The sequence below is a fragment of the Thalassophryne amazonica genome, chromosome 1, assembly GCF_902500255.1.
Source record: "Thalassophryne amazonica chromosome 1, fThaAma1.1, whole genome shotgun sequence".
Taxonomy (NCBI): domain Eukaryota; kingdom Metazoa; phylum Chordata; class Actinopteri; order Batrachoidiformes; family Batrachoididae; genus Thalassophryne; species Thalassophryne amazonica.
Window position 1 is genome coordinate 87641709 of NC_047103.1, and position 14848 is coordinate 87656556.

At 46.2% G+C, this 14848-nt stretch overlaps 1 protein-coding gene across 1 annotated transcript in view; it reads right to left on the reverse strand.

Annotated features, from left to right (window-relative positions):
• scospondin (subcommissural organ spondin) overlaps positions 1–14848 on the reverse strand; it is an 852118-nt gene that overhangs the window by 519545 nt on the left and 317725 nt on the right. Inside the window, 5 exon segments of the mRNA XM_034168739.1 lie at positions 3745–3906; positions 4237–4286; positions 5212–5306; positions 5420–5556; positions 5700–5834. Coding sequence (XP_034024630.1) covers positions 3745–3906; positions 4237–4286; positions 5212–5306; positions 5420–5556; positions 5700–5834 — 579 coding nt within the window.

Consider the following 14848-nt stretch of genomic DNA (forward strand, 5'->3'; position numbering starts at 1 on the left):
GTCTCATTTTGGGAGGAAAAAATGTTTTAGTCGATTGTAGTTTATTGTCTGTATAGCAACGTTTGTAAGAGGTGTCATTTAATTTAAAGCGGTGATTCGTTTTGAAGTTATTAATTTCGAGCGGACTCTGTCTCAGCAGAGAGCCGCGCAGCGTTTAAAGCAGTGACAACGGAACGGAGGATGATTCTTGTTTCTCGGCTGCAACAACAGAACAGTCCCAGTTAGTGACTTTAATCCACACAAAAGTGACTCATGATATTTTAATAACTTTCAGAGGGGTTAAGAAGCGGACTTACCGCTTCTGAAGAGCAGCGAATCAAAGAACCGCGAGCCACTGAATCGAAGCATAGCTTTGATTCATGCTTCAAACTGGAGTCGTGCTGCAGAAACGGTTGATTACAGACGTATTTAAAATCGTAACGGTCCAAAATAAGCGTAATGGGCCGTAATGCAAGTTTGCGCTAGCTAGAACCCTGACATTATATATATATATATATATATATATATATATATATATATATATATATATATATATATATATAAAATTAACTTTGATAACAGATAATCAGATAACTGAAAAGTTATCTTTGATAAAGTTAAAACGATAAACCACCCCAAAAAATGTATCGGAAGTTACAGATAACTGATAACCGATAAATTCCAGTGTTGTCTCCGGTACACTTGCAACTACTAACAAGCAGTGGTGGGCACAGATTACCAAAAAATTAACTTCAATAACAGACAATCAGATAACTGAAAATTTATCTTTGATAAAGATAAAACGATAAACCACCCAAAAAGGTATCGGAAGTTACATATAACCGATAAATTCCAGTAATGCCTCTGTCATACTTACAGCTACTAATAAGCTGATTTTGAGTTTTAACACCATGATCGCTTCAGGAAGCATAAAAAGTGACGACAGACCCGAACAATGAGTCAGCACTTTTGCCTTTGAGCATCCTGCCCCCTGCTCTAGTTTACTACATGGCTTCCAGCACAAACACAGAGAGGAGCCACAAAGCTGTAACAGCAGAATGTGCTGATAAATGTGCCGATGCTGATGTCCACGTCTTCTTCCTAGTTTTGTGGTAGTCAGACGACGTCCCGGATCAACAAAGCCTTCACTTTGAAAATGATCTGGTTGTTTCAGCGGGGTTTCAGCCTGTCGATCGCCGCTCGGAGTGCGCAGCGCTCTCAGACACCGTGGGCGGTCTTTAAACCGGCTGTAACACTCCTTAATCTGTGTGATCCCCATAAAATCATCCCTGAAAGCCATCTGAATTTTTCGAATGGTTTCCACCTAACTGTCTCTCACAGTTTCTGGAAAAATTTGATGGAGCAAAGCTCCAAATCGTTCAGACATTTTACTCGCAATAAAAATCCGACGAGGGGGGTGGACCACTGCTCACACAAAGCCTGCTCACAGGCGAATGACGCAACCGATAGGCATGAAAAAACTCACACATGCGCACAAAGGTTCAAGCTTGGCTGATGCAATCACACGTGATTCAAATCCATATAGTTTTTGAAAAAAATAAAAAGGTCCGTTACTTTTTGGACAGACCTCGTATATATATATCAAAAACTTTACACATACTGGGTGAGGTAATGGTCTCGTGGTTATGCGTTGGGCTTCAGACCAGAGGAGCCTTGGTTCAAAACCTAGCTAGAATATAAAATGTCTCAGGGCCCGTGGGCAAGGTCCTTAATCCCCTAGTTGCTCCCGGTGTGTAGTGAGCGCCTTGCATGGCAGCACCCTGACATCAGTGTGTGAGTGTGTCTGGGTGCATGGGTGAATGTAAGGCGTAATTGTAAAGCGCTTTGAAGTGCTGATGCAGATGGAAAAGCGCTATATAAATGCAGTCCATTTACCATTTACTGAACAAAGTTTGTGTGACATCAGCCATTGGTTTTCTGCAGACACCTTGAAGAGCCAAAACAAAGTCTTTACTATGTTGTGGGCAGCACTATGTTCACAGCAGCTAAACGATGAACTCATTAATGCATAACAGGATGGAGCACGGATAGCTGTACGTGCAACGAGACTCCTGAACATGGCCCTTTCATACGGCCCAGTCACACGGCACACGGCTGAATGAAGGAAAAAAATCACAAAGCCACAAATCGTCGAGAAGAAAAGTGGACGAATGAGCCAGCATCACCGAAAGCCCATCACCGAAAAGCCTGCGAGTGCAGAGCGCATAAAAGGCTGAAACAAAACTGAAACTAACAAAAGAAAAACGAAGCGAACAGCGACCTTGATGCTTTGCAGCTGCAATACCTAGTTGTCTTGACAACAAACCGTTCTTCACTACAACGTGTGAGCGCACATGCACGTTGCAACCCGAGACAGCTGCAATATGTGTAAATAGTTAAAGTAGTTGATCAAATGTCTTGCCGCTATTGTTTCTGTATGAAACGTTGCTTTTTGTCCCACACATGGGTGAGTCACGTTTTGCTCGTCGGATCTTCAGTTATTTATCCGTTCAGATATTGTCAATGTTCATGCAAGATGTCAGATTTGGAGGTTGGATGAAGTTGGACAACAATCAAATGGAATGCTGACGGTACGGGAACTACGCAAACAAAGAGGAACCATCAAGACAGAAAGCAAAATGGAATACGGAGGAATTGAGGTTGTCGTCAGGATTCACATTTTTCCACAATTTGAAAATTCTGACGAACCGCCAGCTGCAGAAATGAAGCTGGATGATGGTTAAACAACATCTCACAAACTCAGATTTCTTGTTTCGTTTTGGCTATAGTGTCCTTCGTTAGTGCTGTGTGACTTTAAGAGTCTGATCCACTTAACCTCCATTTGGGTGTCCACTGAATCATATTTTTGGGGACGGTGTGGTGGTTCTCCTAAAGCAGGGGTGGCCAAGTTCGGTCCTCGAGAGCCACATTCCTGACACTCTTAGTTGTCTCCCTGCTCCAACACACCTGAATCCAATGAAAGACTTGTTAGCAGACTTTTAATGAGCCTTTCATTGGATTCAGGTGCGTTGGAGCAGGGAGACAACTAAGAGTGTCAGGAATGTGGCTCTTGAGGACCGAACTTGGCCACCCCTGTCCTAAAGGCTTATATTGTTGTGAATATTAAATGTTATAAGTCGGGTATTTTCTCAGTAATCGTGCATTAAGTGGACCTAATGGATGAAGGTACAGACAGCTGCTAAAAGTACTAACGCCATTAGCTTACAACGTTAAATCCTATGAGAGTTTCACTCAGCAGAAATATTTCAAGAGAGACATCTTAGATGATTAGTTAGGACTTTTCACTATCAGCCGAATCTAGCAGACATGGAGACAAGACATGGAGTCACTGGCTTTAGCCGCTGTCACTCAAAGTGACCATGCCCCAATTGTTTATAATTTTATGGCTTAAACATCTTAAACTAAGAAGTTAGAAGAAAAAAAAACACCTCCTTGTATAGTTGTCATGGAGGAGGAAACTTATCCACAGGGACCAAAACAACTTTTTGTACCAGGCTGTAAACATGATTGTTTTTACTTTCAAGTTGGACATTTTAACATGGAGTCCTATGGGAAAGTGCAAATTTGGATTTAACATGTCAACATCTTTATGAAACAGGGTTGGTTGTTTGGACAACTGAGGACATTTCCTCATCTGTAAGAGATGAGGAGTGAAAAGATCTAATTACCACACCATATTTCTAAATCAGTGTAAGAACACAAGCTGTTGAAATGAGAGTTAAGCAGTGGCAGTAGTTGACTCACGATCACAAGGCTTTAAGACGCAGACTTTGTCCTCACGGTGATGTCCAAGACACAGCAAACCGCTGCCAGAACTGGAACAGAACCTGTATCGAGACTGGAGACCTGATCCACATGACACTGAACACTGACCCCAAGGAGTCCACAGTGACCACTGACCATCCACTGTTGACACAGTGTGTGTGTGTGGAAATGCAAATGGAAAAAAAAAATATAAAACTAGGTGAGGTGCAATGAAGCACAAAAACAAACTTTATTCAGTACATCAGGGGTCACAAACCCTGTTCCTGGAGGTCACCTGATGTATATGTTTTTCAACCCTCCCAGCTCCACCCACAACTAATACACTAAATTAGCTTTGCACAGCCAAGCAAGAGCTATGAAACACTAAGCTTGACTCATTTCAAACAGCAACAATCGGGGATGGCTGGGTAGGTGTACTCCAGAAGGTAGGTGTTGACCCCTGCAGTACATATTGGAGGAATTTTCTCTTACCAGGACACCTGTCCTGAGTACAGTTCAGTAACCTTCCTGATACACAAGTACTGAAATGGACACAAAAGTTAAAATTGTGAATGAAACATAAAGCATACACATTGTGTGTTTTACAAAGTAGAAACTGTCAGAAAGGATGAAACCATCGTGATGCTCTTGAAGCAACGTGGTACTAAGAGGTGAGCAAGGACCACCCCCTTTGCCCCCAGAACTGAACCAAAAGAAGTTTTTTAGGTTCTGTAGATGAACTCAAAGCACAGTCAGGATGTTCCCATAAACAAAAACTGGCCTCAAGCCAGATATTCTAAATGGGATCCAAAATGACCATCAAATTATTATTAAGTTTTACATAAAAACATTAAAACATTATATAGAACACAATAGCTGTTTATTGTAATTGTACAACTGGGCACACAATGAAATTAGAGATAGCATCTACCCCCAGTACAATAATAAGACACTTCTAGAATAGAATAAATAAAATATAATGAAACAGAATAAAATAAGAAATATGTACAAATATAAGCCATGAAATATATTGGACTTAATTATCAAACATACGTATTCTATGAGGAGGAAATTTTAGGTCACAATAAATAGATTTGTGCATAAATAAATTCATTCATGACTTTTAAGTTCAAAATAGCCAGCAAATGACAAAGGCCCCACCGCTCCCCCAACACCCCTCTCTTACAAAAAAAAACAAAAAAAAAAACCAACCCTAAAATGCATCACTGCAACAAACAGCAGAATTCTTAATAACAGTGATCATGTTTTGAACACTATCTTGAATATCAAACTTGAGGCAAGAAACTTTAAAAATCTAAGAAACCTTTAAAAATAAAAGTGTTTCCTTAAGTTTTGGGGTTGTACAAAGGGGCTGGTACTCACTCCCAGACAACAGTGTCAATCGTTTGAAGGATCAAATTTCAACAGCGGTCTTATCCACGTTGCCATCACGTCACTTTGATTCACCAGTTGTTGCAGTCTTGTGGGACAGTAACTCCTGGTTCATACTGTTGTCCATCCACATCGCAACGACAGTCAGGCACCCGTACACACAGACCATCCTGTAAGTAAGTAAGTGAAAAAGAAAGAAAGATAAAATGGAAAAAAAAAAAACAGACAAACATGACGCGTGAGGATATGACTATATGATGGTGTGTGCAGCCAACACACTCACTTGCTGGAAAGTTCCGTGTGGACACTGGCAACCTGGTGTACAGTTCCTGTGGAGGTCCAACAAGATGTCTGTACATGACACTGGTCCACTCACACACTGATTCCATTGCTGTCCCTGTGGACACACCCTACCACTTCCTGAGTCCAAGCACAAATCAGGAAAACTCTTGTGAGTGCAACCATTGGAAAAAAGTTACTGTGCTAATTCCTTAGAAAAATGGTAAAAACTATGAAATGAAACAAAAGAGTATAGTTGGAGGAGTGTGCTGTCTTTGCCGTACCACAGGGCTGTATGTTACAGGCACTGAACTCCTGCGCGGTGCCATAGGTTTGGATTGGTCCACGTGTTCGAGTCCTGTAACCTCCTCCACAGGTCACAGAGCACTCAGACCACGGACGCCATGGTTCCCTCACACCTGAAGGAATCGCATGTGAATTAGTGTTCATCTATAATGAAAACTCCACTGTGTCTAGAAATTATTATAATGCACATAACAGAGAAAACAAGTAAACTGAAAAAGTCCAAGACCCTCAAGTCAAGACCCATCCCATCAACACTGAACAGAAATGTGTGCAAAATGTGGGATTTATCCATTTGTACTTGTACTCAGAAATGTACTCTGACCATAAGTATGCACAGCAACTGGTGAAATACTGGAGAACAAATGGAGAAAGGATTGACATGTTGAACGAAATCAAACTGAAGAATTAAGACACTACAAATACCATTGTATTCCAATTATAGGTATGTAAGGCACAAATTAATTTTATTCAGGGTGCTGCAAAATTCCCAAATACATCATTTAAATTTAATGGAATACTAAAATCTAATTAGAAATTGGACAGTGTGTTTTCTTTTTTTTTTTTGGTTGTCCCCATTCGTCCAGCATCACTGTAATGGGTCATTCATCTCCACATCACTAAATCCTATATCAAACTACTACAAATATCTGACCTTTATAACCTCCATATTCATTCCACACAAGTTTTATATTGATGCTCTTCCTAACATACTGTAATTCCAGATCTGAAAGGAGATAAAACCAAATGCATCTTTTAGTAAAACCACTGAAATATAAAATGAATGGAACACAGAAAGCTCTCTCTCTTGTGTGCACACGCTACAGCCACATTGTGTACAGAATTTTTTTTTTTTAGAAAATATCCCAATTAGTGTCATGATATGTATATGTTGTGCCTCCATGAAATGATGCTCAGACTACCTGCTCTGAAGCAAGTCTTTAAAATTTAATTTTGGTAAATTCATCGTTATCTGACAGGTGACAGCCGCTGGGCATTTTAAGATTTAAGTCATAAAAAGAATCTTCTTTAGAACAATTATAATTTATTCCTTATCCTTTAAATAAGGGATTCATAATAACATTGGCAATATAATGAAAATTTGCTGTTGTGTGGGCTGCTGAAGAGGAGGTACTGCTGGCCCACCACCAGAGGGCGCCCTGCCTGAAGTGCGGGCTTCAGGCACGAGAGGGCGCGGCCACCTTGCAGGAGCAGCCGGGAGTGACAGCTGTCACTCATGACCAGCTGTCAGTCATCAACCACAAACCACCATCTCCATAAAAGCCGGGCAGCAACTCCACCTCCCTGCCGAGATATCGTCTACCCTATAGGTAAACTCTCAGCCGTTCTGTTCTGTACCAAACACACTTGTATTTGTGCTCTGAGTGTTTACAGGAGTTTCTGTAGCTACTTTCAGCTGGGTGCTGGGTTTGTGGACTGTTCCCACCTGGAGAAGAACTGCTGGTTTTGCTGTTTACTGGGTGTGTTTTCACACACTCACCCTTGAATGTTTTTCTGCCTCCTGCCAGCAGTATCAGATCCGACAGCCGGAGACGGTGGCCACCTGGGGATTCGGGACTTGGCGACTCCGGTGTGTTCCGGATCCGGTGGCAGTGGAAATTGTGTGGGGCCCGACTCTTTTCTGGACAGACGTCTTCTATCCTTGAGCCTGCCCACACGTCACCTCTGTATATTGACTGATATCAAATTCTGTGATTGTCTGTTTTTCGTTGTGCACATTCACAACATCAAATTGTTACCTTTTGGCTCATCTATTGACCGTTCATTTACGCCCCCTGTTGTGGGTCCGTGTCACTACACTTTCCCAACAGGATATCTCGGCCAGCGTCATGGATTCCGAGGGGCGTCAACCATCTGTTGAACAACCAATGGAAGAGCAGGGTGCACAGGCATCAGCGGGAGGCGTGGTAGGTGAGTTGCAGCAAATCCTCACCGCCTTCACTGCTCGGTTGGATTTAATGACCTAGCAGAACGTCATTCTCAATCGCAGGATGGAGGCTCTCACCGCACAGATGGAAGCGCGCGCACAGGGCGCTGCTGCAGCTCCTCCTCCTGCTGTCCTGGTGCCAAATATAGACGTTCCAATGGTCATTCAATGACCCCCCCACCATCCCCTGAAGCATACATAAGTCCCCCGGAACCGTACGGCGGCTGTGTGGAGATGTGCGCTGACTTCTTGATGCAGTGTTCGCTCGTCTTTGCACAGTGTCCAGTGATGTACGCGTCAGACTCCAGTCGGGTGGCTTATGTAATTAATTTGCTTCGAGGTGAGGCACGCGCCTGGGCTACGGCGCTTTGGGAGCAGAATTCACGGCTCCTAACAACATATCCTGGGTTTGTGAGGGAGTTCAGAACAGTCTTTGATCACCCAAAAAGAGGCAAGACCGCTTCAACAGTGCTGCTGTCTATGAGACAGGGGTGTCGGAGCGCAGCTGAGTATGCAGTCGACTTCCGCATCGTGGCTGCGATGTCCGGCTGGAATGCTACTGCGCTCCGCGCCGCCTTCGTAAACGGACTGTCGTCGGTCCTGAAGGAGCACCTGGTGGCTAAGGATGAGCCGCGGGATTTGGACGGGCTTATTGATCTAGTTATACGATTAGACAATCAATTAGAGGAACGCCGTCGGGAACGAGACGAAGGACGTGGCCGGGCACGCGCCGTCCCTCTCCCTTCCGGGTCTGAAAAGGTTCAGCCCTCCCCACGCTCCACAGCCTCAGCGCTCCGTGTGGCAACAGCTCCCCCTGCTGATGATGCTATGGACACGAGCAGGGCAAAATTAAGAGCTTCTAATATACAGAGGAGACTGGCCCGCGGGGAGTGTGTTTTCTGCGGCTCAAGCGAGCATCAGCAGAAAGACTGCCCCAAGCGGTTAAACACCAACGCCTGCCCTTAGAAACTGGGCTAAGGGTGGGCCAAGAAATTCACGTGGGACACACACGTATTTCTGCACGTCTCCCAGTTACGATCCTGAGTGGGGATCTAACCCTTCAAGCCCCAGCACTGGTGGACACGGGGTCAGAAGGGAATCTGCTGGACAGCAGATGGGCTAGGGAAGTAGGGCTCCCTCTAGTGGCACTCCCTTCACCATTGAAGGTGCGGGCGCTAGATGGCACCTTTCTCCCTTTAATCACACACAAGACACTACCTGTAACTCTGGTAGTGTCTGGGAATCATCGGGAGGAGATTGAGTTTTATGTGACTCCTTCTACCTCCCGCGTAATCTTGGGCTTCCCGTGGATGATTAAACACAATCCCCGGATTGATTGGCCGTCTGGGGTTGTGGCTCAATGGAGTGAAACCTGCCACCGGGAGTGTTTGGGATCCTTGGTTCCACCCGGTTTGACTGCTAACGAGGAGGTTAAAGTTCCCCCCAATCTGACAACGGTGCCTGAGGAGTACCATGATCTTGCTGACGTCTTCAGCAAAGATCTGGCACTCACTCTCCCCCCGCACGGCCCGTATGATTGCGCCATTGATTTGATCCCGGGCGTTGAGTACCCATCTAGCAGGATGTACAACCTCTCACGTCCTGAATCAATGGAAACCTACATCCAGGACTCGTTAGCTGCCGGGTTGATCTGAAACTCCACCTCCCCGATGGGTGCTGGTTTCTTTTTTGTGGGCAAGAAAGACGGCGGACTCCGTCCATGCATTGACTACAGAGGGCTGAATGAGATCATGGTTCGCAATCGATACCCGCTGCCCCTGTTGGATTCAGTGTTCACGCCCCTGCAGGGAGATGAATGGAAGACAGCATTTAACACCCCGTTAGGTCACTTTGAGTACCTGGTCATGCCGTTCGGCCTCACTAACACCCCCGCGACGTTCCAACGCTTGGTAAACAATGTCTTGCGGGACTTCCTGCACTGATTCGTCTTCGTATATCTAGACGATATCCTCATCTTTTCCCCGGATCCTGAGACTCATGTTAAGCATGTACGTCAGGTCCTACAGCGGTTGTTGGAGAACCGGCTGTTTGTGAAGGGCGAGAAGTGCGAGTTCCACTGCACTTCTTTGTCCTTCCTGGGGTTCATAATCTCCTCCAACTCCATCGCCCCTGATCCAGCCAAGGTTGCGGCGGTGAGAGATTGGCCCCAACCAACAAGCCGTAGGAAGCTGCAACAGTTCCTCGGCTTTGCAAATTTCTACAGGAGGTTCATTAAGGGCTACAGTCAGGTGGTTAGTACCCTGACAGCCCTGACATCCTCTAAGGTCCCCTTCACCTGGTCAGATTGGTGCGAGGCCGCATTTAGGGAGTTGAAACGCCGGTTTTCGACTGCACCAGTTCTGGTGCAGCCCGATCCTAGCCGCCAGTTTACAGTTGAAGTGGACGCCTCTGACTCAGGGAAAGGAGCCGTGCTGTCCCAGAGCAGGGAGTCCGATAAGGTCCTCCACCCCTGTGCCTATTTCTCCCGCAGGTTGACCCCGGCAGAGAGGAACTATGACGTCGGCAATCGGGAGCTCCTGGCAGTGAAAGAGGCTCTTGAGGAGTGGAGACACCTGTTGGAGGGAGCTGCCGTACCTTTCACGGTTTTCACGGACCATCAGAACCTGGAGTACATCCGGACCGCCAAGCGTCTGAACCCCAGGCAAGCCCGCTGGTCATTGTTCTTCGGGCGTTTTGACTTCCAGATCACCTACCGCCCCGGGACCAAGAATCAACGATCTGACGCCTTGTCCCGGGTACACGAAGAGGAAGTCAAAACCGAGCTGTTGGATCCACCGGAAACCATCATCCCCGAGTCCACTATCGTGGCCACCCTCACCTCGGACATGGAGAAGACCGTCCGGGAGGCCCTGGCACGGAACCCGGACCCGGGAACCGGCCCTAGGAACAAGCTCTACGTCCCACCAGAGGCCACAGCTGCAGTCCTGGACTTCTGTCACGGTTCCAAGCTCTCCTGTCACCCAGGGGTGCGAAGAACCGTGGCAGTGGTCCGGCAGCACTTCTGGTGGGCGTCTAGGGAGGCCGACGTCCGGGAATACGTCCAGGCCTGTACCACCTGCGCCAGGGGCAAGGCGGATCACCAAAAGACACAAGGACTCCTCCAGCCGCTACCGGTGCCTCATCGCCCCTGGTCCCACATCGGCCTGGACTTCGTCACGGGCCTCCCGCCGTCCCAGGGCATGACTACCATCCTGACGATAGTGGACCGGTTCTCCAAGGCGGTCCACTTCGTTGCCCTCCCGAAGCTCCCAACGGCCCAGGAGACAGCAGACCTCCTGGTCCACCATGTCGTACGTCTGCATGGGATTCCTTCAGACATCGTCCCCCGTGGAAATGGGGGCCACCGTAAGCCTTTCGTCCGGGTACCATCCCCAGACGAACGGACAGGCAGAGCGGGCGAACCAAGAGCTGGAGCAGGCCATCCGCTGCGTGACCTCCGCACACCCGACGGCCTGGAGCGATCATCTGGCCTGGATCGAGTACGCTCATAACAGTCAAATTTCATCTGCCACCGGCCTCTCCCCGTTCGAGGTATGTTTGGGGTACCAGCCGCCATTATTTCCGCTCACGGAGGGAGAGGTCGGCGTGCCCTCGGTCCAGGCCCACTTGAGGAGGTGCCGTCGGGTGTGGCGCATTGCCCGCTCTGCCCTGCTCAAAGCCCGGACGAGGGCCAAGGCCCATGCGGACCGCCGGCATTCCCCAGCCCCTGCATACCAGCCCGGGCAGGAGGTCTGGTTGTCTACGAAGGACATCCCGCTCCACGTGGACTCGCAAAAACTCATGGACCGTTTCATTGGACCCTACAGGATCCTCAAAGTCCTCAGTTCGGAATCCTGAATCCGCAGTGAAGCAGGACATTGCAGCTTCACTGCGGATTCATCCTGTATTCCATGTGTCCCGTATCAAGCCCTACCATACCTCACCCCTCTGCACCCCCAGACCGGCGCCGCCTCCTGCCCGGATCATCGACTGTGAGCCTGCATGGACGGTGCGCCTGCATGGACGGTGCGCAGGCTCTTGGACGTTCGTCGACGGGGCCGGGGGTTCCAGTATCTGGTGGACTGGGAGGGTTATGGACCCGAAGAGCGCTCCTGGGTGAAGAGGAGCTTCACCCAGGAGCGGTCCTCAGCGTCTCACAAACGAACATCACAAGGTCGAGTTCCCGGCAATTCTGCTTGAATCACACATGGCTTAAATGCAGAACGCCATCTCATTATCTGCTTCAGCTGAAAGTCTTTAAGGTTGCACGTGAGCACCATCCACAGGTGCTGCATATCACGTTGATGAGGGTGAAGGACTCTTCTGCCAGCACCTTCTCCACAGACAATAAATCAGTTTGCATACCACCTGGAGAGCAAAGAAAAGAAAAGAACACCCAAATGTCCAGCCAAACCCCCCAACACACAACACCAAAGGCACTTGTATTTGTGCTCTGAGTGTTTGCAGGAGTTTCTGTAGCTACTTTCAGCTGGGTGCTGGGTTTGTGGACTGTGTAGGAGTAATGCTCTTCACCCCTCACGCCAAAACGGATAAGTAGCTCTCAGGCTCTGCACAACTGTGTTACTGTGTTTGAGGTGGAGGTGTTTTTCCCACCTGGAGAAGAACTGCTGGTTTTGCTGACTGTTTACTGGGTGTGTTTTCACACACTCACCCTTGACTGTTTTTCTGCCTCCTGCCAGTAGTACCAGATCCGACAGCCGGAGACGGTGGCCACCTGGGGATTCGGGACTTGGCGACTCCGGTGTGTTCCGGATCCGGTGGCAGTGGAAATCGTGTGGGGCCGACTCTTTTCTGGACAGACGTCTTCTATCCTCGAGCCTGCCCACATGTCACCTCTGTATATTGACTGATATCAAATTCTATGATTGTCTGTATTTCGTTGTGCACATTCACAACATTAAATTGTTACCTTTTGGCTCATCTATTGACCGTTCATTTACGCCCCCTGTTGTGGGTCCGTGTCACTACACTTTCCCAACATTTGCAATGTCTGGAAAAATTTATAATTTTCTCTGAAAGGAAAATTTCAAATGAACAAACGGTCTTGAACACTACATTTGGTAGCAACCCATACAGTCAATGGTAGGTACCACTGCGATGTCATAGATAACGTAGGGGCTTCCCCCAACTTGCACGAGGGATCGGCACATGTCAACAGCCAATCAGAGTAGAGAAAGGCACAGCAACATCAGCTGGCTGCTCGCTCTCAAATAAAATACACCAAGATGGTGGAAAAAAAAAAAACAAAAAAAAACAACACTTCAAAACAGCTTACTTCTGTTTAAATCTAATGTCTCTCATATATTTTGTAAAAGTTAGCCAGAAATAAACACTTCTAAATCAAAAAACATTTTTGGAAACCACCTCTAAAGTGATTTACAAGACATCTTATGGATGTTAGCGTGCATGCCCCATGTACAAGCATCACGCGAGGTCAGAGGTAACACTTCTAAAACCTGCCATTCTATTATGATTGCACACAAGCTAAAAACAGTGCAATAACGTGATGAAATGGCTTATTACGGCTTTCCTCCTAACAGGCAGGTTTATAAACTACAGACCTGGCAATCTGCCCAACAACAAAAGTGAGGAGCTGCGCCTTCAGCCAGAACCGCCAGCAAATTTCAACTTCAGTGTGTGTACGATCATTCCCCAAAGTTGCAGTTATCTTGGTCGTTTTACATGAAAGTCATGTTCTTTCCAAATTATGCTGCTGGCAAAATAGGCTTCCAGGCAAAATGTCTTTTCCTTGGTTGACCAAGACATGTTAAGGAAGATAACTGGAATAACAGTCTTTCCCAACATGTCTGACAGACAAGTTGTCTGTCAGTCTGTCAGCTGTTTAAGTATCAAGAAATTTGCTGGACTTTTGTAGGATTTATTACAATTTTTATGGGTTCTGATTTTTTTTTTTTTTTTTGGGGGGGGGGGGGGGGGTCACCCTGGACTAAGTATGAAAAGTTTGTTCAAGATTGACAAAGATGGATCAAGAAGTTACTATGATGCTTTGCTGTAATTTTGCAATGTTTCAAAAACAAACAATAAGAGGTATTTTAAAAGGTTAAAAAAAATTGCATTCTGTGTCATATTTTTATGCTATGAATCATGCAATTTTTTTTTTTTTTTTTTTTGAGGGGTGGGGGTGACAGCCAATCAGAGTAGAGCGGCACTGTGACGTCACTGGCTGGTCTTTCTCTGGCGCTCTAAAACCGCTTTGTTTAAGTGTAAATATAACTTGTTTCTCATATGTTATGTAAAAGCTAGCGACAAAGTTGACCTGCTCTTGTCAAAAGCACACACGCACGCCCTCCCTGGATTTGTCATAGCTCCCCCATAGCACCCCCAAGAAAATAATTCCTCATTTATTATTTTAATTTCATTTCATCCCATGTTTTTAAGGCTTTGTCTACACTGAAACTTAACTTCTGCTATACAATCTTTTTCTTTGTCATTTTCAAAGTGTTCCATTCAAGAAATGTCTCTGTTCTCACAGCTCCAATGAAACAGCCTGAAAATGCTGTAGCACACATGCCAGGCCTGTATGTAGCGCTGTAACGCTTCTACAAAAAATGGGGAAGATGACATGGGACTAATCAACTTAGCAATGAAAGCACGCTCTCACGAGCGGCACTAGCTTAGCTTATGGCAAGCTAAAAGTGGACACTCATTTTGACTGAGTTTCTAGCCAGTTTCTGGGTATTCTGTGTTAGTACGCACGCGCGGCCGACATGCTTGATGAATTCCTGCGCAAAAAGTAGTTCCCAGATAATTGTGATATATTCCTGTGAGATAATGAGTAGATCTCATCTAAATTAATCCTAAAATTTACCAGTAATAACATTATAAAGATAACTAAAGTTTTAAGAGTGACTATAATAAATAATTAAGAAACTTAAAGTTTATGGGCAACTTCACCTGTTATCACTCAAGCACACTGTAAACACTGACACGATGGAGTTTGATGTGGAAGCAAGATGCGATTGGAATGTTTTGATTACCATTTACAGTTGGCAATGAAAGACTTCGGTGTTAGCTTTGTGTTAAAGTCAGAACAAGAAGCTGCACTGAAAGAGATCTATCTGGGAAGAGACACATTCTGTATGTTGTCACTCCAGCAATGAGAGCGGCACGCTGAGCAAAGCGGCGAAAGTAGTCCGGCAA